The 22,891-nt window shown below is 37.4% G+C and overlaps 1 protein-coding gene and 1 pseudogene across 1 annotated transcript; both read left to right on the plus strand.

Moving 5' to 3' along the window:
• The first annotated feature begins 2,936 nt into the window (after window positions 1-2,936).
• On the plus strand, window positions 2,937-18,844 carry LOC107091269 (annotated as a pseudogene).
• A 2,647-nt stretch (window positions 18,845-21,491) lies between these two features.
• LOC107091287 lies at window positions 21,492-22,891 on the plus strand. The gene is made up of 3 exons (XM_015385116.1): window positions 21,492-21,567; window positions 21,919-22,067; window positions 22,173-22,891. The coding sequence occupies exons 1-3, from the start codon at window positions 21,513-21,515 to the stop codon at window positions 22,617-22,619; spliced, it is 651 nt and encodes a 216-aa protein (XP_015240602.1). The 5' UTR covers window positions 21,492-21,512; the 3' UTR covers window positions 22,620-22,891.

Below are 22,891 nucleotides of genomic sequence, written 5' to 3' on the forward strand. Positions count from 1 at the left end.
CTACCCTAAAATTATATAATATACAATTTAAATAGGCTTTTAACATCGGAATAACGAATAATGAATAACACATTTTTGATAAGTATGGTTTAATTGTTCTTTGCAGTACCTTTTCTAAATGTCTGATCAATTTCTATGTTTCTCTCTGTAGGCTTATTTAAGATTATTAATTTGCTCCTTTCAAAGAATGATAAGGCTGTTAAAGGTTGATCTGAGCTTTTATTCAGCCCTGAAATGACTATTTTAGTACATAAATCCTATCCAACATTAGATTAACAAAATTATTGATAGTTAGACATTGTATCCCACTGTTGCTAAATATTCTACTAAATATTATCCAGCCACTTGAGGGCACTCTTAGGGAAATATAATTTCTGTCTTAAACAGAAACAGAAACAGAAAGCTCATAATGCAGATGAACATAATTTCACAACATAAACTCACTTTATCTTCACTATTCAGAATGGGATTCTATGACTTCAGGCAACTTGGCAAGATGGTTTGATTTAAACTCACCAAAAAGGAAGCTTTTTTTTATTTTTTATTTTTAGATGTAATGGAATGATTAAGAATGATACAGAACACCAAAATGAAAGTATTATCTTTAAATTAAATTTATTATAAGTTTTTTTTTCGTTTGTGCATGGCTAGAAGAAAACAACCGCAGCATATGAACAAAGTAATCTTTCTTTTAAAACAAATATCAGTTGTAATCAATCCAAATCAATCCTTTAAAAAGAGAATAAAATATATTTCTTTATCACACTCAGTAAATGTGCTATAAAATTTTCAGAAATATTAAAGCAGTTTAGCTTTGAATTGAACTATAACGTGTACCTTTATGACGCTCTCAAAGATGGGAAAAGGGGAGAAATTTTAATCCTGGCTGCATCATTTAAGTGAACACGGACATCTAGTGGTAAAGATGAATATTACATCATAAATGTTAAAAAGCAATAAAATTATTCCCTTCACTGACTGTTAAAAATGTTATTCGCTAAATATATTCTGTCTCAAACTCTATTAGAAACAGAAGACTTAACTAATAAAAAAACAAATGTATTTTAATCTGCCAATCACTAATTTTATCATAAAATGTATAATACAACAGGTCAGGTGCACCCCCATCAATCTCTGCTTCACCTCAGCTTCTGTAGAAAGTAAAGCTTTTGAATTTTCATGGGTAAATGTAAAATTTATTTCATTCTTTCTTGAGGTTAATGTTTCAGTTGTTTTTTTATTTTTTTTGCAGATCTTACAGATAGTGTTAGCAGGTGCTTTTTTTTATGTGTTAGATAAATTTACATAGAAATTACAACATATACCTTTGATGCTTTCCTGGGAAATTTGACACATTTTCTAGAATGAGGTTAAGAATTTTCCAGGAAGTAATCTGCTTTCTATGAATTAGGTGTCTTCCAAGATGTACTTTTCTTCTATGGAGGTGTGAAAACTTTTTATTTTTTTGTTATAGAAGGCAAGATATGTTTTATAATGCTAATCATTTAGATGGCTTCCTCAAATGACAAAATATATCAATAAGGTTTAGTGTTGGCACCTATTTACACCAATCAGTCATAAAATTAGGACCACATACAATGCACACAACTGATTACTTCTCTATTACAATACGTGCTACTGGATATTCTAAGCAGCATGTGATTTTTCTAAATGGTATTGAATTAGTCTGTAAAAGCAGTTAATATTTAAAAGGTGGTTCATAGTTATATATGTGGTTCCAAAGCAAAACATAAGAGCAGCAAATCTTAAGTTTCTGATCTGAAGTGGTGAGTATCAGTATAAGAACAGTGGTACATTTGCAGATGCATCATGGTTTGTAAGGCTTACTGATGAACAGGAGGAGTATTGAATGTCTAGTTTGAGTCGATTCAGCTGCAATCCTCTTGTTAACAATGCTAGGTCTAATAAAAAGAATACACGAAGCATTGCAGTTTTTTCCATGGCAGCACAGGCGGTTCCCTTTATTCAGATATTACACCCTGCTATAAGACAAAAAAAGTCAAGGAGACCACCAGCTTCTGCGGATCCTAATCAGTGCAGCATTTTTGGGATTTTTCTGGAAAACATTTTTTTGATCCCTCTATATAGGTTATGCAAATTAAAAAGTGAAAGTTCAACATCTGGAAACAGGCACTTTGCTTGCAAAAATTGCAATAACACAATGTTTGGTGGTCATAAAATATGACCAATTATTGTACAGTAATGCAGGTTGACAAAATGGTTCTTTTTTATTTAAATAATGGCACTGATTAAAGAGATAAAGTCACTGTAGCTAAAGTAAATAGCAACCTCCTTTTGGCAAATAAACAAAAACGGAATACTATGAGTATTAAAAACACAACGCCATAATAAATGATCACTTTTTCCATTGTGCAAATATTGTTGGATATGCAGCACAGCCAATGGTTAAAGGAATTCAAAAGAGCAACAGTTCTAGATCCCACTGCTCTGCTTGTGACACACATCATATGTATGATTTGCTTATTCATTTGTGCAATGAGGCAAACATTTAAGCAATAAATGATCATATTTGTGTTTAATCATGGACCATCATTTTAAAAATATGTATGATACAACTGTTTCGTCTGAAATAATAAACCTATTTAAACAATAGTTGGGGATACATAGATTTCAATTCTGCCTCAAAGAAAAAGAAGGAAAAGATGTTACATCATATAATGTGTAATAAATGTTGTATACTGCAGATCCCTTACAGTGGGTGTTATTCTTATATTACAGATGGCTGACATGATGATGATAGTAAAAAAGAAAAAAAGAAAAAGATTGCATCCCTTTAGAAATTACCTCAGCCTTGTTGAGATGTGCCTCTAGTGTTGTGTCTCTTTAAAGGAAGGGGGAGTGTAAGGAAAGGGACAGAGGAAAGAGATGAATAGAAGGCACCAGAACCACCTACCATGACCAAGTGCGCTGTAAATGTAGGGCAGAAATTCGTGTGGAATACAAGGGGAACATTGAACACCACATTTGTGGAAAAATCATGTTTGGATGTGCCTTATCTGAATCAAGAGTGTTTCAACATGGTACCACATTCGATCACAGGAAGACAGGGAAACCATCTTTCCTCCCAAATATCTCCTGCATTTTGAAACGGAAAAGAAGAGTGTCAGGAAGATACATCTCGGAGGTATCTTTCTGATTATCAAAGGTAGGCATTGCATAATTCGCTCTCATCCAGCGTAGCCGTTTGATTCCTCTAATTTTACAAGAGGAGGGACGCCAGAGAGAACGACTACATCCAGAGGCTGCCCCTTTTGGTGTTGCCTGCAATTGGTTTGGCAATGCCCTTTTCTCTCATAGGAAGGACTTGCGCGCAGTAGCCGGGGAGCAAGCAGGGGAAAGGATGCATTTAACGCTGGATGCGTGCTGCTTTCGGGGAGATTCGGCACTGACAGCGGCTCCAGCGGGAACAACGAGCGCGGAGGGCCTGGGAAGCACCCAGCCCCACTATCTCCTCCTTTTCCTCCCCCCCTGCAGGACCATGCTTGCGTGAGGGATGAGGCCGTGCACAGGGACGCCAGGCCAGAGCTGCGGCCTACATCTAACTAGAGTCGGTCTCTTGACTGCCAGATCTGTGAACACATCACCACCATCAAATCAGCACCTTTGGTACGCTGCTCCGCCGTTTGCATGAAAATTTCCAGTGCGCGTGCGCGCGTGCATGCACGAGCGCGCATAAGTGTCTGTGTTCTCAGCTGTACATCTGTAGTCATGGCAACCAGATCCAGTTAATGGATGTCATTTTTTTTTCTCCCCTCCCCATCTTCAGCGTCCCCTCTGCCTCCTGGTGTATGTGTGGATTGCATTTGTTGGACAAATATCCGCCTGGCGTTTCTAGTTGCAATTGTTTGAGTCTTTATAATTTATCTTTATAATATTATATATTTCTGCTGTCCTCATTGTAAAAGATCTGTCTCGATAAGCATTGTCTTCTCTCTATTTTTCATCATGAAATCTGACATTCAGGAGAGAATAAAAATGGGAATAGATCTGACATAAAATACACATTTATTCTAGTTGGAATGTCCTATGAAATGCAACAGTGAGGCTCTTTAATGTGTGTGTGTGTGTGTGTGTGTGTAGAGGGGGGGGTACTTGGTTTTCAAAGCCATGTAGAAATAAAAATCTAAAAACCTGGTTTGCACATTTCTGTTCAGCTCCACTCAGTCGGTGCCTAATAGACCTTTCCAAATCTAGACATTTTCGGCCATCAGTTTTCAAGTTCTCCCACTCATTCTAAATTTGATTTAAATACCTCTAGCTGAAGGGTTAGGTTTGTCTTTAGATTTCTTTATCTTTATATCCCCTTTAATTGTGTCCAATATGTTTCTCTCAGCCAATGAAAACATACCCCACAGCATGATGATGCCTTCACCAAACCACTATAGGGACTCAGGGTTTCTTTCACAAATATGGATTTGTATGAAGACGAAAACAAGTCCCATTTAGTCAAACTCCCTTCAGCTCTTTTTACAGTGATCCCAACATAACTTGTTGCAACCTTTGAATGGGGCCTCTTTTGACTTTCTTTTAATGATATGAACCAAATAGACAGGAGAAATCAACTGTTTTACTCTTGCCACTTTTCTTAAGGTCATATATGGATATTGCACTACTAAGAGAGATCCCAGTCAACAGATACCTCAGACTGAAGTATGAATGGCTGAAACTCCTCCATATTCACCATGGTTCTCTAGGCTGCTTCTTTCATTAGTCCTCTCCTTGCCCAACTTACAGTTTAGGTGGAAGCAGGGGTGGATCTAGAGGGGGTGTCCAGAGGGACCATGGCTCCCTAGCCAACCAACCAGCTCCTGAAACAACCAGTTCTCCTCTAAACCAGATGGTGTCAGCAGTGTTACCATGTAGAATCTCCTACTTTTAAGTTAATTTATCAATACAGGACTAATACTGAATTCCTGCTCTTATAAGAATTTGTGTTTATCTTTTATTGGGAAGACATTTCCTCTGCAGTCATCTAGGATTTCAGATGTAATTTCAGATAAATATCAACTGCTCAACCAACCCATTTAATGTATATAGTATGTAGTACCATAAATCAATTTAAACAGCACAAATGTATAAATATGAGGGTAGCTTTTTTAGCAAGGGCCTCATGAAAATACCTGCTCTGTCTTAAGTTAATTATTTAAAAAAATATAGAAGTAGTTTTAAAATTATCTTTATCAAACTTTTGAGGACATCTATAGGCTACAGTTATTTACATAAATATGTATTTACTCATAGAGGGTGCACTGGAGCATATATTTTGAGTTAAAAGAGTTTTGTTTAAAAAAAAATAGTTGATTATTTTCCTACCGTGTCACAAGTATGTACCGCTTTGTGTTGTTTCATCATTTTTGTGCACTCTTAGGAAAATGACAAGAAAAAAACAAACAAAAACATTCACTCAATGCTCAAGACACAAGAAAGCCTCACACACTTTTTAAAACTTGAATTAAAACTAATTTAATTCTGCTAAACTGATTTGACCATTCAATTCAAAACCGCTCAGTGTGGGTAATGAATCCATGTTTACAATATTCTGAAGACCCCTTCTTGTCTAAACACCAACATTTTCTTATTGTGGTAATATTATCCAGTTAATTAGCTCATGAATTTACAACAGTAAGTACTTTCTTCTCCTCTTGCAAACCACCTAGCAGCATGATCAGTCATATTTATTGTTTTTAGAAGATACATTTATACATTTTTGTTTATTAGATCACACTTTAATAACCTCAAAAAAACTGTTTGAGTGTGTGTGCAAAAAGGAACACTTGGTTAAGCACATTTTACCTTCAGCTCTGACCTAAAACAAAGATTATCTGTTTTAGTAGCATTTTTATCAAATGTACCTATTTGCTTCTTTTAGCTTATGCCAGCTTTAGCTCATTGGACTAAAGTGTCAGTATGGAGAATATCAGAAAATAGCTACAGCCCTGTCAATCAACAATAGAGAAAAACTGAATATTTGCTCTACATTGAGAAAGACGAGAATGAAACTCAGACAGGAAGTTACTTTTTCAGTTAGACTGGAATGAAATGAGATGCTGATTGATGCCTTCAAAAAAAGACTTACAGCTGAAGCACCCCCCCAGAAAATCTTAGTTTAAGGCTTTGCACATGTATACTAATGGGCTACTTTCTGTTTTATTTTTGTTGTTACATTAATGTGACAGCTTTGTTTCTAAGTTTTTACTTTGCCATTTTATACCAAGCTGTGTCTCCTTTCTGCCTGCTCAGCTTATTTCCCCATCCTCGGTTCATCTGTCTAGGGCATCAGGTAGATCCAGGAGCATGAGCAGGACTTTGAGCTGCGGGAGCAGATGTCTGGGTATAAGCGCATGCGGCGACAGCACCAGAAGCAGCTGATCGCCCTGGAGAACAGGCTAAAGGCCGAGATGGATGAGCACATGCTCAGGCTGCAGAAGGAACTAGAAACTCATGCGAACAACACTTACATTGAGCTGGAACGGCTGGTCAAACGCCATGTTGCTCAAACAGACAAAGAGGTAAAGCTTCAGCAGCAGTTAGTTATGAATTAGCAAGAAACTAACATGTTTTTAATTAATATTTCTGTTTGTACAAACATGTTTTTTCTTCACAGATGAAATCAGTTGCAGCAGAGGAGAGGAGAATACAGCAACAAATTGTCGCTCAACAAAAGAAGGAGCTGACTGGTTTCTTGGAGAACCAGAAGAAGGAATACAGGCTTTGCAAAGACAAAATCAAGGATGTAAATATCTCCAACTATGCTCACAAAGTTATTCAAAAGTCCCGTAGAAGGTGTCTTTGATATATCCAACCTTTAATCTTGTTTGTGCTGCTTTGCAGGAGATGAATGAGGATACTTGTGCATCCAAGGAGGAAAAACAGGAACGACTGTCCAGGTATAAAGAAACGATGCAGCACTCCCAGGCTGAGGAGGAAGCTCACCTGCTGGCCCAGCAGAGGCTGGTCTATGATCGCAGCTGTCGGGCCCTCAAACGCCGGAGCCTGATCAGACGGCATGAGTTTGAACAGGAGCAGTTAAGAGAGGTAATGTGAAAACTCAGAAGGCTTTTCTTTCTTCTGCTTTTATAGAATCTGTTTAAAACAAGGTGTCATGAAATAATCAGATTAAGCTGTTTTACGGGGGGATTTCTTGGCTTTTCTATGAAATTCAAAGTATCAAAAAGGGTTGTGGTTCTCTTTATCTCTCACAAGTTCTTTCCAACCTGCTATCATGATGCTTAAGGAGGCTGTTTTGTAGTCCTGCGTTCTTTCTTTTAGTGAGAATTCAGTTATTATATCTGGCATAACATTATGTTTGCTTGAGGATCTGCTCTGATAATGTGGTTAAAATTGCTGTTCATCTTATGTGATGTTCCCAGGCCGAAGTGGTCATAAGCTTTTAAAAATAGTTTACCATAACTAGGACTGAATGGTTATTTGCAACCAAATTTAATTGCGATTTAACTACAAATTTCCTTTTCAGTATAAGCACAAGCATGTAGATATTTCACTCCAGGGGTTCAGTTTTTTGTGACCTTGAAAGCTTGCTTGTCCAGAGTCCTTTACTGAAGGACTTTACGAAAACCGTTGTGTGAAATAGTTCTTCTATCATTTATGGATCTGCTTACTACCAACAACCACTAATATCTATTTATTCACTGGATAGCTGATAGACCGTTGCTAGTACACGTTGCTGTGAAGTCACCAGCCGCCATACTGGTACTCCGTGGTTAGACCACTGATCTGTATATATTCACAGAGATCAGTGAGTTAGACCGGGTGGAATGTAAACAGTACATGTGCTACAACATCAAACAACAGTAACTTTGTCATTTTCAGGTGGACTTAAGACTTTAAAATAAAAATAAAGTAATTAATCTGACACACACTTGTTCTTTCATTGCATCTGTAATTTATGGTAAAAAAAAACAAAACACCACACCATCACATTGCATATTCAGTATGAAGTCCATGAAGTCTATAATTCATGGAATATAACATATTATACAAATTAATCTCAACAAAATTTGTATTAATGGCATATATATATATATATATATATATATATATATATATAGCTTAGGTAGAGATAGCTTAGGAGAGAAATATCCTCCTCATTGCACATTGAAGCTATGGGTTTCCTGGAAGCACATAACAGAAAGCATCTTCCTACACCTTCATTTCATCCATATATATATATATATATATATATATATATATATATATACGGCGTGTACCACAGACAAATAGAAGAAGTGGCTGATATCAAAAAATCCTACCAGTGGATGGAAAAGGCTGGACTGAAGGACAGCACAGAGGCACTCATCATGGCAGCACAAGAACAGGCACTCAGTACAAGATCAATTGAGGCCGGGGTCTACCACACCAGGCAGGACCCCCGATGCAGACTGTGCAAAGATGCCTCTGAAACAATACAGCACATAACAGCAGGGTAAAAAATGCAGGCAGGAAGTGCATACATGGAACGCCACAACCAGGTAGCTGTCATAGTGTACAGGAACATCTGCCATGAGTATGGGCTGGAAGTCCCAAGGTCAAAATGGAAGACACCTCCTAAGGTAGTTGAGAATGACCGAGCTAAGATCCTATAGGACTTCAAGATCCAGACTGACAAACTGGTGATGGCTACCTAACCAGACATCCTGTTGATCGACAAACAGCAGAAGAAGACAGTAGTGATAGATGTGGCAATCCCAAGCGACAGCAACATCAAGAAGAAAGAACACGAGAAGCTTGAGAAATACCAAGGGCTGAAGGAGGAGCTAGAAAAGATGTGGAAAGTAAGAGCAGCAGTGGTGCCAGTGGTAATTGGAGCACTGGGGGCTGTAACCCCCAAACTGGGAGAGTGGCTACAGCAGATTCCAGGTAAAACATCAGAGGTCTCTGTCCAGAAGAGCGCAGTCCTAGGAACAGCTAAGATACTGCGCAGAACCCTCAAACTCCCAGGCCTCTGGTAGAGGACCCGAGCTTGAGGATGACACATACCATATATATATAAAGCTGCTTGTTTTTGCAGCCAAATGCTACTCTCGTCTGCATTTTTATGGGGCAACTCCATGAAAGTTGGAGTACCAAGATGGCGGCAAGTGACTTCAGTTTTTTAGACCTATAGGCTATCCATTAAATAAATACAGATCTGTGGCTTCAACTTTCTCTTCCCATCTTTGTGGCAGCAAACATGATTTAAGTGTATTAGTGCCACCTAAAGGGCTGGAGCTAGATAGTGTCTTACGCACTGTGACTAAAATTGAGTGCCCCTGCAATTGGAAATTTGTGTCATGCCAAATGCGATTATTTTGCAAATGCAGTTAATTGTCCAGCTCTAACCATAACCCATGACAGATTACTCAGCAGCTTTTTGATGCAGATGGTTAGATAAGCCCTGCATGGGGTATCCATTCCAGACCAGTGGCTGCAGCTCAAACTGCAAAGAAAATAAAGGATAAACTTAACAACAAGCTCTGAAAACACAGAATGTATCTCCATCTCTGTTTCACAAAACAAAGAATATCTGCAGATCTACTGATATGCATATTCTGGTCTGAGGCTGCATATGAGGTTTAAACTCAGTATCTAAACTTTACCAGTCTGTATGATGATTCAAACTATGGTTTACAAAAATTGCATCACTGAGTCTGGATGCTTTGTGGAGGAAAAGCAGTGGGGAGATGCTTTCTGTTATGTGCTTCTAGGAATGTGCTTCAATGTGTAATGAGGACGATATTTCTCTCCTTCATCTACCTAAGTTAGGCTCCTGAACAGGTTTTGCCTTGAGTGAAACACTAGTCACTTGTGCCTGATAGTTGTTGTTTTGTTGGGTCTGGGCCAAACTTACAGCTACAATTAACATATTTGGAGTAGAGCTGAAACAACTAATCGAATTAATGGTGACTAATCGATTATTGAAATAATTGTCAACTAATTTAGTAATCAATTAATCCTTTACTGGAGCATAGAGACTCTAAACCATGCAATTAGCTGACAGAGCGACCCAATTAGAGCAGTAATTACATAAAAATTGTAAAAAAAATACATGAAAATTATGAATTTATGATGAAAAAAACCCTTTTTGTCTGTCAATATGTTCCATCCACTACTCTTCAAGAGGAAGCGTTTTATTTAACCTGGTTTAATGTCGTAACAAATCTTCTTTAAGAAACCTTCGGCTATCCGATTATAAACCGATTAATGGAAAAAAATATTTAGCAGATTAATCGATTTGCAAAATAATCGCTAGTAACCTTAATTTGGAGCAATGGGATCATCCTAAAATGATGAATGATAGTAAAAGGATTTTATGCTAAAATTGCAGAAGCACATAAAAAAACTGTACTTCCCCAATTATTAACAATAATATAATATTCTTCAATGTTTTTCTTTTTATACACGTTAGATTGATTTGCTTGCATTGATTGTACGTATACTGAATTGTTATTCAGGGTCATATGGTCTTTCATGCTGTTATTTTGTAATCTGGATGCTGAGAAGTTTAGAAACAACAGATTTGCTGACTTTGATCAGTGTTCTCCACAAAGTGTTTGTTCTGTTAAGCATCTGTTTATCTGTGAGCCCAAAAACAGCCCCTGGGAGTTGAGGGACATTTACTTTCATCAATTTAAGAGGTAAAGGGAAGTCCATACAGTTCTAATCTGTATTTAAAACTCATTTATCTATATACCTGTGGGCCAGCTTTAATAATACAGCTCCATATAATTGTAGGTGATGTTGCTCGTCTATGTGGAATGTCAAATTTAGGAGCATCTTTACTTAAATTTAATGAAGATATTACATCTTAAAACAAAATATACACAGAAGATGCTAAATGAACTAATTGTATGTAGCAATGTGACATCACACTGGAGCACATTCACCCAGCTGCTCTCATTTAATATTTAATCATTCAGCTTCCCTTCAGGATCAATAAGTTTTTTTTGAATGGAATATTCTCGAAATAGGTTTTTGGAGCAATGGGAGGAGAAAACATATTAAAAAGATGTAGGATTTTGTCATTTTCTAAAGAGGGTACAGATTTAAAACCATGGGATATGAAATTTAATGTTATGAATAATAAAATGGAAAGTAAAGCAGAAATACAGTACACATCTCCACAAAACCATGTTGTTTCAGGAGCTGAACAAGAAGAGGACACAGAAGGAGATGGAACATGCCATGATGATCCGGCAGGATGAGTCCACCCAGGACCTGGAGCACAGGCAGCTACAGATGCTTCAGAAGCTGCGAGTGGAACTCCTGAGGCTGCAGCATCAGACCGAGCTAGAAAACCAGGAGGAGTACAACAGCCGACGACAGACAGAACTGCACAGAAAACACACCCTGGAGCAACGACAGCAGCCCAGAAACCTTAAGGTGTCCCAGAAGTTCTGTTCACTTTTTTATTTTCTATTTCATCTTATCAATATTTCTTTTTTTTCTTGATTCTGTACATCTCTGAAACAATGCAAAGACCTGGTATTAATTTGATTTTTTTGGTGATTTTCATCATTCATTTCTTTTCACAGACCCTGGAGATGCAGATCAAAAAACAGTTTCAGGATACTTGCAAGGTGCAGAACAAGCAGTACAAGGCCCTTAGGAACCATCAGCTGGAAGTTTCTCCTAAAGGCAACCATAAAACAATCCTGAAGAACCTGAAGGAGGAGCAGACACGGAAGTTGGCTGTACTGGCAGAGCAGTACGAACAGAGCATCAATGAACTGATGGCCTCTCAAGCGGTACAATGACTTTAAAGAACATATTCAGATTTCAAGATAACAATTGTTCTTCTCTGCTTTGTCTAGCTATTGGCCATTTTTTTAGTGGAAGCTTGGTGATGAATTTTTCTTTGTTTTCAATCATATAATTTTCCAGATGCGATTAGAAGCAGAGCAGGAAGGGGAGGTCCAAGCTCTGAAGCAGCAACTCAAACAAGAGATGGAGCTCCTAGATGCCTACCAGAAAAAAACCAAGTCCCAGATGGAGTCCCAACATGAACGAGAGCTGCAAAAACTTGAGCAGAAGGTTTCTATTCGGAGAGCACACCTTGAACAAAAAGTACGATTATAGCAGCAGTAATATGCTTAATAAACATGATCTCACATGCTGATAGCATTTTAGCAGCAGATCTCTTAAGGTCTTCCCCTAAACTCATTTCTCGTGGACTTAAATATTTATCCTAAATGTGCGGTTGTTCTGCAGCTGAATATGATGTAGCGCTTTTCTACAGCTACGTTGGACAGTGTATATAAAATTTGCCAGGTTAGTGTTTAAAAAACAAGAGTATTATTATTGAAGTTCTCTAATTCCAGCAAATAAGTTGGCTACAAAGCAGTGATATTATCTTTTTGTAGTGCTTAATCACTTCAATATAAAATTTTAATTCCACCCTTTTCAACATGCACTCCCATTTCTCTCACTTGGCTCTGAGAACACTCCTGTGAGTTTCCTCCACAGTGAGGTCAACTCAATAAGGGAAGTGCAAGTGAAGATTTTCTCCCTAAGAATTGGGACACCACTAGTTGCAAAACAGCCCAGTAGATGGTGGAAATAGATTGTCTTTACACTTCAATGTGGTGTTCACCTACATCATGCTTAAACACAACGTAAGTCACAACCTTCGGTTTGTTTTTGTTTCGAGTTTTCATACATGTTTGGAAATGTATGTGGATGCATTTATTAAGACAATAGGTTGAGTTCACATTCTAGAATTGTTTTTCGGATTGAGGGCAGGGTGCATACACGATGGGAGACTGACATTTTTGAAGGAAATTTCAAAAAAGAAAATTCACATGTGTTGTTCTTGGTAATTATTAGAAAGCAATTGGATGCACAAAACCTGATATATTGTTTGGATTGCTGCAAGAACTTTCTATTGGCCAGCATTACACATATGCTTTTGAGTTTTGTCTAAACATTTTGGTCACCTGTATTTATTTTTTGTTATTTTTAATTTTATTTATCTTTTAAGTTTATTAATTTGTAATAATCTCTGCATTTCACCCATTGGGTAGTGGGCTGCCATTGCACGGCACCCAGGTGCCATTGTGGGGTTGCGGGTCTTGCTCAGTGAGCCAGCGTGACAGTCTATGGGAGATCAAACTCACAACCTAAGGATTCAAAGCCCTATGCCTTAACCACTAGGCTATTGAGCCTGCTCTCAGATGGAATCTCCCCTCTGGTCTGGAGCAGCAGGGTACTGCCAGTCAGACTCTCTAAGAAATTCCTGTTGAGGTTTGAGCCTCGGTCTATTAAGGTAAGCAGTGAGAATGTAGAGCCCTTATTGGATAACATGCCAAAATACTTCACTTTCTTGGAGGCTTAAACTCTTAGAGGTCTATGGAGCAGGGGTGGGTTGTGAAGCTGGCTTCTAGATGCTGATTGGCAAACATTGGCAAGGATTTTTTACTGATAGTGGCAGTGAGGAGATTTTCCTCATGAGTCGAGATGAGAAAGTGATCATCCAGTCAAAACATCCATCTTGTTCTGAACGCTTGCTTTGCAAGAGGCTATTTTCACGCATTGTAGTCGTGTGTTTTATGTGTTTCAACATTTGTTAATGCAAAACATGATGTTTGGATTTATTTAACACCCCTGAGCCACATTGAGAGCAACAGCCATCACAGCAGAGCACATACTTAAATCAAACACTCTAAAAAGAAAATTCTGCTCCAACTTAAATGAACAGCTTCAATTGATAACAAGTAATTGAATCAAGTTGATGCAACTTAATTTATAAAGTTTATACGTTGAAAACTTAAATTAATTAATTTGGGCAGACTTAAATCACTTCTTACAAATTGAAGCAGTTTGTTTAAGTTGTAACTGCATTTTGTTTTTAGAGTTTATTGCAGCCTCACTTCTGTAGCAGCTGTGGTTATAGCTTCCCAGCATCAGTCTGTGAATGTGTGCATGAATAACTCAATGTAGAGTGTTTGCATCTAAATTGGAAGCTGCACACAGCATATGATCAAAATGCCACAATATGTATTACTTTGGACAGACCCTTACATTTTAAGAAAGTCTGTCTTATTGAAATCAAGAGAATCATTCAACAAATTCAGCTAAAGTCTAACGGTGCAATACACATAATTTAGCTACGAGCTAAATTATAGATTGATAAATAGATCGTATGGTAAAAAGGACCTCCTCTCCTAATAACAGAGCGGAACAAAGTGGAAAAAAACGAATGTGACATGAGAGCAGACTTTCATACTGTGATGCATGGAGGTGGTAGCCTGATGGTTTTGAGTAGTGTTCTTTCAGCAGGGCCTAAAGCCACTGAACTCTTCTGTAATCTTTGAGAACATCAATGCAACAACTTTATACGCTTTTCAGGCAAAAAGTGAGAAATTAAAACTATGACAATCTAAGGTTTAAAAGTCAGTCAAATTGAAGCTCCATGTTTGGCCTCCAGGAGAATTTTGTATGAAATGCCTGCAAAATTAAGAAAAAAATAATAATTTAAAAGAAGAGAAAGCAACATTTCTTTCATTGAGTTCCAATGAAAACAATGGCTTCAGGTCTCCAGCTGCTAAACAACTATAGCAATGGAAACATTTAAATAATTAATACTGACAGTCCATTACATAGAAAGAATATGCCGGCACATGTCAAATGCCCTGTTAGCAAAATGATTATGAAAATGTGGAATTAGAGCTGCTAAAAACAGGAACCGCACGAAGGAAAGTGAGCAGGGGAAGTGACATCTAAGACAAAAAATACTCAACGTCACCATAACTTTTGAAGTCTGCTTTGTCAGCTTTGCTGTTGGAATTACAAAAAAATCTACACACTTAAAAAAAAAAAAAAACTCAGCCAGTTTGAAAGTGGATTAAAGGTATGCTTGTCAATAGAAACACATTTAACAGTTCAAAAATTAATTGTTATCTCATTTAATAAAATAATATCATTGCCTTTTTTTATAACAGCAGTAGGAACACGCTCCCCCAAAAAACTAAATATTATTGTTTAAGTCATTAACTTTCCCCTGGTATTTTTTTTTTTTTCATTGAGATTTCAGATGTCTTCCTTCTTATTATCAAGACATGAGGGCATTGAAATGTTTTTTTTTTTTACTCTGTAAAAACTATTTATAGCAGTTTAAACAGTTTAGCTACCTTGTGAGAATTAAAAGGCTGGTGGTCACATATTATAGCATCAATTGAGAATCAAGAACATCAAGTGTCAGACATCTTAAGTTTAAATTGAATTGTAGAAGTAATTTTGTGGAAAACTCGCGCTCCTTTATAATGCTGGAATTACCTGCTTTAGGACTTGAGACTGGTGGTAAAGGTGTCCAAATTCCAGAGTTTGTTACCAGGTTTGCTGTTGTCTTTAAAAAAAAAACACACACATTTGGAAACCATATTTGGTTGAATAATGTGCGGGGGGGGGGGGATGGAGTAAACCTTTCAGGTGGACACACTGTATGTGCAGTACTATGGCCATTTATGATTCATGAGAACATCAATCAATCAACCAATCAATCAATCTTTATTGTCACATTGTAATTGAGATTTCAGTTTCAGTACAAACCGTTCGTCACATACATGCATTGGGGGGGCGGTGGATAGGGGAGCGATTGACTGAGGCCACGCACTCCAAAGATCGCTGCCGCTAGGTGCATTCGTTCAGCTTTCAGTGGCCCCACAGTGAGGCGGTTTCCTTTTATCTCTGTGGAAAGTTGGAGCCATATTTGGGAAGGGAGAGGGAAAAAAGGTATATTTCACATTTTATCTTTGAAAGGGTACAGTTAGAGATATAAAAAAAAAAAAACATTGGAGGCTTGGGTGTCACATTTTAATCTATGTGGTACTGAATTTGAATTGTGTATCTGAGTGAGTTCTGTACGCATTCACAGTTGTCCGCAGGTAGGGGAGGGGTGAAGCCAGCAGTTCTTGGCCCTTCCGCCATAACATCCAAGGGAGTTTTGATAAAGGAGAGGACAAAATCAAAAATGCACTTTGTTTTGGGAACAAGCTGCACAGAATTTGAAGTCTTTGTCAAATTTGTAGGGCTTTTCCATTTGGCATTTAAAAGAAGGGTTTTAATGGAATGCTGACAGTAAAGACCTTTCCATTGAATAATGAAAATGTAATAGATCATTTTTGACATCCCTTCTTTTATTTGATAGAATATAGAAATATATTATTTATTTACTAGAAAATCAATACCCCTTTCATGTTGTCCTTTAAGAGATATGTGCCTCATTTATTATAGGAAACAACTATCTTGGTGGAAAGAATATATTTTTAAATAAATCTGCAAGCTGTGTTAATAGTTTTAATCCTATTTCTAACTAATTTCTCTAAATATGCTTAAATATTTTACCTTTTTTTAAACCAAATAACAACTGTGCTGATTGCAGATCGAAGAGGAACTGGCTGCCCTTCAGAAGGAGCGAACCGAAAGGATCAAGCACCTGCTGGAACGTCAGGACAGAGAACTCAGCGCCTTTGACTCAGAGAGTCGGAGCCTCGGTTTTGGAAGCCTCGGATCTCTGGACTTCCCTAAAGAGGACAACAGATGAAAGCGGATCTATCTTTTTAAAGGACAACATATCGGTGCCCTTCTCATGTCCACTTTCGCTGCATCCATGGTGACAAACTGGATAACTTTCTCTGCTACTCTACTTCACTCTCTCACTTTAGATATCACATCTTTGAACAGAGGCTGTTTTGCTTTTGCCGAGACACTTAGAGGCAGGAAGCAAAACAGAAGAATCCTTAAACATGTCTGCTAACAAGCAAACCTAGTGTAATTCAATGTGTTCAGATAAGCAGACTCTTTCCTCCATGCCATTTCCTCTTTTTTGGTATGAATTGAATAAATCAGGAAATTTTAGTAAAAATGGGCACTTTGATATGTTTAATTAGAAACTCATCATGTTCATATGATGCTTATTGTGTGTGTTACATGGAGGGACATTGTGGAATGTGAACTGCGGACTCCCCCGTGGTGTTAAGCTGCTTTTATTTCTTTTGAATTATTTGATTTTGCTGTATTCATTTAATTTCAATCTCTGAATGTGAATATTACTATACTGAGGGTTTACTCATACTTTTTTACAGGTTTTCCCTTCTCCTACCGGTCATACATAATGCTCTTACTCATACAGTATCCTGTACTGTGGTTCTTCAGTTTTCTAACAGATTCCATTGATCAGTATGTAGAAACAATTGGCATCAACTCGATCGACCTGTTTAATCCTCTCACAACTCAAGATCCAACTCGCTCAAACTGCTTATTATTGCATGCACTTTAAGGACAAATTCAGGTTGTGAAGTGAAGCATGAACCTGTCAGAGATTTTAGCTGTTTGTAAATAAGTGGTCACAGCACATGTTTTTTTTTTGTTTCTTTTTCTTTTTCAGCTTATTGATACTAGACATAAGCGCCATATTTGATATGATTTTTTTTTCACAAATGCCTTTATTTGAGTTGTGCCTGAAGCAGGTTTTAGTTTGAATTTGTAATATCGATATTTTAACTGACTTAGGCCGGCACCGTTTTTTTTTCTTTTTGCCTTTTTTGTTGTTGTTGTCTCTTTTGGATTCGTCTGAAACTTGTGAATCATTTAATTGTTCACTAATCTTGTAAAGGAAAAATGGTGAGATCTGTGCTGTATAATTTTTGATATGAATATTTGTACATGAGAACATAGCTAGAATATACAGAGACACTGGTCTATTACTGATAACAGAGCCTAACGATAAAGATTTTGCTTCTTTTTTTATAATGTTGAGAAATGGTCATACAATAGTTCGGTATATTGCTAAGTCGGACCATTAGACTTTCAGATTGTATAAATGCTGGTGAATGGAACCACAGACTTCTTGTTATTTCCCTGTGATGATCTTTAAAAGATCAGAGACTCTCCAAACATGTGGGTCTGGACTAGGTTTTGAACTATTTGTGACTGAGGATTTCGATATTATCCACCATGTTCATTATAGTCATTGAACAGGTTGCACAATTATTCCATTCATGGTGAATGGAAAGATAATGTTTTGGTGCTTGATTTCTAACACCACCTTTAGCCTTGCTGTTTTTCTTTCATTTTATTTTAGGAGTACACTTTAGTTTCACAAAAGATTCGTAACCATTTTGCATCCCCCTCTTATTAAACACACAATTGGTTTTTTAAAGACTCGTGACGTGTTTGGAGCCCCCAATGCACTGAATATCTCGAGTGTTGAAGAGTATGTTTTAAAAATGCTTTTCCTTCATAGATCACTTAAACATTGTCAGAATGTTTTAGTTTCATTTTTTTTTCTCCACAGCAAATGCCTGTATTAGTTCTTCACAGAGGGTACTGGGGTGGAAAAGCTGGATGACGTCCCATAAATCAACAAAGTATTTTAACAGAAAGAATCCAATAACACTTAGTTTCTGGTGGCAAAAGAACCTGACTGCGACCGATCCGACTGAGTTCTGAAGTGTGAACGGGAAACTTGTTTTTCATGAACTTTATGAAATTTTAAGAAACTGTGTCTCATATGCAGTAAAACCTTTTCTTTTTGTTGTCTGATCGAGAATCAAAACTGAAGCTTTTTGGACAAATTGTTCCATAAAGAAAAAGTGCTTTTTGAGGTGCTCGAGTATGTTAGACTGAGAACTTCAGAAAAAAACAGACCTTACAATTTGTGTACATTTTAGGTTATTAGAAAGATGTATTTAGTTAGAATAAAGGGGACTTTCCTAAAGAATTTTATTCACCATTTCCTGTGCAGTTCGAAGACGAAATAAAAAAGATTTTGTTGAAAACAAACAAAAAAGGGAGCATCGGCGCTCAACATCCTGCTTTTTGACAGAGAAATCCTGAGTGTGTGTGGTTTAATTTCTTGGCAATGCTTTTTTCATGTGGTGTGAAACTTCACACGCTTTCTTTTCTTTGGTGGGAAATGACCGCTGCGACCTATATTGATTCATTTTCTTTTTTCTTTATTTAACAAACATAATTGCGGGTCAGAAGTAACAAGCATATCAGAAATCTTAAAATGGGAACAGTGAGAGGGAAGTAGATTAGCAGAGTTTAACCTTGAGGCCTACTTATATTTAATCGTCAAATACAAGCTTGTTTTTCACACACTGTCAGGAATCTTGGTGTAGTTTCTCTGAACTGTCAACCTCTGAGACAGAAATCTGCAGCAGACGTCTGCCTCTCCCCTCCACTTTACCCCCCGGGGGAACTGGAAACCCCCGTGTAATGGCATGAAGAGTGGTTACTCTTTACCTGAAGAGATTGTAACACTGGTGTGGTGCATCGACTTTCCCTGCCTGTTCTCAGGTAGTTTGTGGTTTGGCAACCAAAACATGCCTTCATGCGCTGAAACCGTAGCGCAGATACTTTCAAAACTAGCAGAGGTCGTGTCAGATCACAATAAGCTGTTTCACTTTCGGTGCATTCGTTGCAAGGGTGTTATGTGTTGAAGTCTTAAATCTCAATTTCTTACTCTATATGTTGCAAACTAACAAAACAAAAGCATTCAGGTAATTATTTAGGAGGAACCAACTCAAAGTGCATAACTGTGTGGTAGAAGAAAGCAGATATAGTACATGGTTTCAGCCCAGTTATCCACCGATATCCTTAAAATCCAGTGCAGCAATTTCTCTCAGAAGTCACCATATGCAGCTATTCTGTGAGAGCTCTAATGAGAATATCCTTAAATACAAAAAGCAGGAAGGAAGATCTTTGAATCTTATTTTAAGGAACATTTTATAGAACTATTCATAGCTTTGAACATCTCAAGGACTATTGCTTTAATCTATTACCTGAAAATTGAGAATTTATTCAAACCTGCAAAGCTAGGAAGACATGGCCGCCCACGAAAACTAACAGGTCAGATAAGGAGAGCATCAGTCAAAGCATTACTGAGAGATCAGTTATAGAATACTTGCAGCCTTTAAAGGCTCCAAAAAAGAAAAATCTAATTTAAATTTTACCAAAGATCTTGTATTGAACAAAGCCAACAAATGGAAGAAGATGTCCCAGTCAGATAAAACCAAAACTAAAAATATTGACAATTAGTAATAACAGCATTCCCCACTGTGAAACATGGTGGTGGCAGCAGAAGGATGTGGTGACAGGTTTATTTCCAACAGAGACTTAAGAAGAGGTTCACTTTCCAGGAAAACACTACACCTACAGAATGAAATCCAATTAGTCTACAATAAGAACTTAACATTAATGGTTACTGATGCTCTCCATTCAGACATGGTTTATAAAGAAAAAGCAAAGATTGACAACTAAAAATGTCTGTGGTACTCATTGTTAGTATGTCACATAAAAGTAAAAGTATGAAAAATGCCAGATGCTAAAGTATTTTGCAAACCATTAGCTTTCAGGATTTGGTTTCTCAATAACCACAGTTGGTGTTGTTTTTTTTTAAGCAGAAGTGAGCAAGTTTCCTAAAAAGTTCTTCTATGGCTCAATGAACTCATTCACTGATGTTCTCTGTCAGAAGCTCAGCCTCATTGCCTCTTGTTACGCAGATTCAGTCATCTTTACGTACTTTAAAAGTTTCTGATTGCGAAATGCATTTTGTTTTAACCTACAAGCATCCGGTATGGAATGCCACATATAACTATTGATGCAAAAAAAATTCAAGCAAAAAAAAAAAAAAAAAAAAGTCAGTGGTTTGAAAATAAACTTCAACAGAATTTCTCACCTAGGCTCAGAAAAGACACACGCACCAATCATTGCTAAAAAAGCCAAATCATTTATCTTCCCACTGTCTTCCCATCTGTCACCTCTGTATGTGTAATCGTCTCACAGTGTTTATTTTAAGCATTAAATTTAACTGACTGAAATATAAGATTTAAAGAAAAAGTTTGGATTCCCCTAATGACAGAAAATGTGAAAGAAATGACAACACAATAAGCTATGGGTACCAAGCTAAGCGAACTTTTACTTTGGTAAAGTACAAAACCGTAGAATTGTCTTTCATTCATAAGAAGAACTAAAAGTGAGTTCAATACTGTGTCAAGGGGCAGGCTAACCACAGTCCTTACAAGATCTCTGGTGGTTGACACCTAATTTCTATATAAGGCTGGTTTATTTTCTGAAGCGACAAATTTACCAGCTATGCGTAGGATTTCCCAAACAGTCAGAAGATCTACTTTAATTACAACTTTTTAACCATAATTCCATATATGTCTTGGAAACAGGTCAATGCCCCAACATGTCTATTCATACATAAGGCATGCCTCGGCATTGTCTTCCACCATCAAAAAAAAAAAAAAAGAAAGAAAAAAGAGTGAATATAAAAAATAAAAAAACCCAAATAAAGAAATTAATAATAACACAAAAAATTGTCATTTTAGTCAGGAAGGAATCAACCAGGATGACGTTCTCTACATGAGGCTCACTGCACGTCATTTCCTGTGGGTTATTCTAAAGAAGTTTCAAAGGAGTGTGATCATGACGAGTCCACGCAATTTGATTGTGAGACACAGAGGAGAATGAATGGTCATGTAAAGAATATGCATTTTCAACAGCATGTGGAAAGAGCAGCAAGTAAGTTTAACTACATTTCTTACTTTGAAGCTTTAAACATCATTAGACCGTTTTTCTTATAATCATGCAACCTATTTTTAGTGACTTGTGGCTCTTGTGAAACTAACTGAAGTTTGCAGTTTCCTGCATGAATGAGTTCCTTTTTACCTTTTTGGTCAAGTATATGTGTAACAGACCTTTTTTAACTCTATTTAAGCATAGATAAACCATAAAATGTACTCATTTAGTCATTTTTCCAATCTGTGTGTTGAATGGGAAAGAGTTTAGTTCAGCACTTGCAGTTTTTGTAAATTAACTTCTCATCTAACGTGAGGACGATTTACAATAACTGACCACTTCTCTACTCCTCAGCATTACTCTGCTTCCTGCTGCTTCTGGCTGTTGATACAACAAAAACTGTGGAAGCAGGCAAAAACCAGGGGTGTGATTCTGATCTGCAAAAGACTCAGAAGCTCACCAGACTAATACATAAGCAAACCGGTGATCTGATCAAAGCATATGTGAGTAAAGTCATACATCTAATCTGTTTCAACTGATCAATCACGTGATTGGACAATACTAAATGAAGCTTCTAGTTTGTTTTAAATTGTCTTTCTTTATCACAGAAAGCATCCGAAGGAGAAATGGCACAGCTTTTCTGCAAGGCTTCAAGGAGCGACATCCCTGACCCAAACATCTCTGGGCTGGAACCCTCAGAGAGGATGGCAAGCATATACACACAGCTTCAAGCCTTCTCACCTCACCTGAAGAGGGTCCAAGAGCAGCAGATGGACTTGCAGCCCCCCAAAAGCCTGCTTCTCGATCTAATTCAAAAAGTGAGAGATTACAGCGTGAGGCTTACTTCTAGCATTAACAACTTTTACCACAACTTCTTCCCAAACCTGCCTTTACCGGATCCGGCAGGTGGACCCACGACACTACCACTGCCCCAGAACATCTTCCAGCAGAAGATATACGGCTGTGTGGTGCTGACGACCTACAAGAAGCTCCTGAATAACATTTCAAAAGACATGAGGACACTGAAAATCAAAGTCTGCACGAGGGCAAGATAAAGTTGATTCGACCCCTTTACATGACATGAGGCTGGCCTTTGTAGGTCAGTATCCAGCAGCACTTTACTTATAATAAACGACTTATAAAAAGATAATTACGTTTGAAGATGGCAGGTACATCAGAATAGTATTGCCTATTTATGGTATTTAATATTTATTTTCTCCAAGTGTTCCTGGAAAGAGAAATTTTGCTAAAAGTGTGATATAATTAACAGGCTAATTGTGTCTTGTTTTCTAATTTAAATGTTTTTTGCTGTACACAGAACTGTAAA

Source organism: Cyprinodon variegatus, unplaced genomic scaffold (assembly GCF_000732505.1).
Source record: "Cyprinodon variegatus isolate N-32 unplaced genomic scaffold, C_variegatus-1.0 Scaffold331, whole genome shotgun sequence".
In the NCBI taxonomy this organism is placed as follows: Eukaryota; Metazoa; Chordata; class Actinopteri; order Cyprinodontiformes; family Cyprinodontidae; genus Cyprinodon; species Cyprinodon variegatus.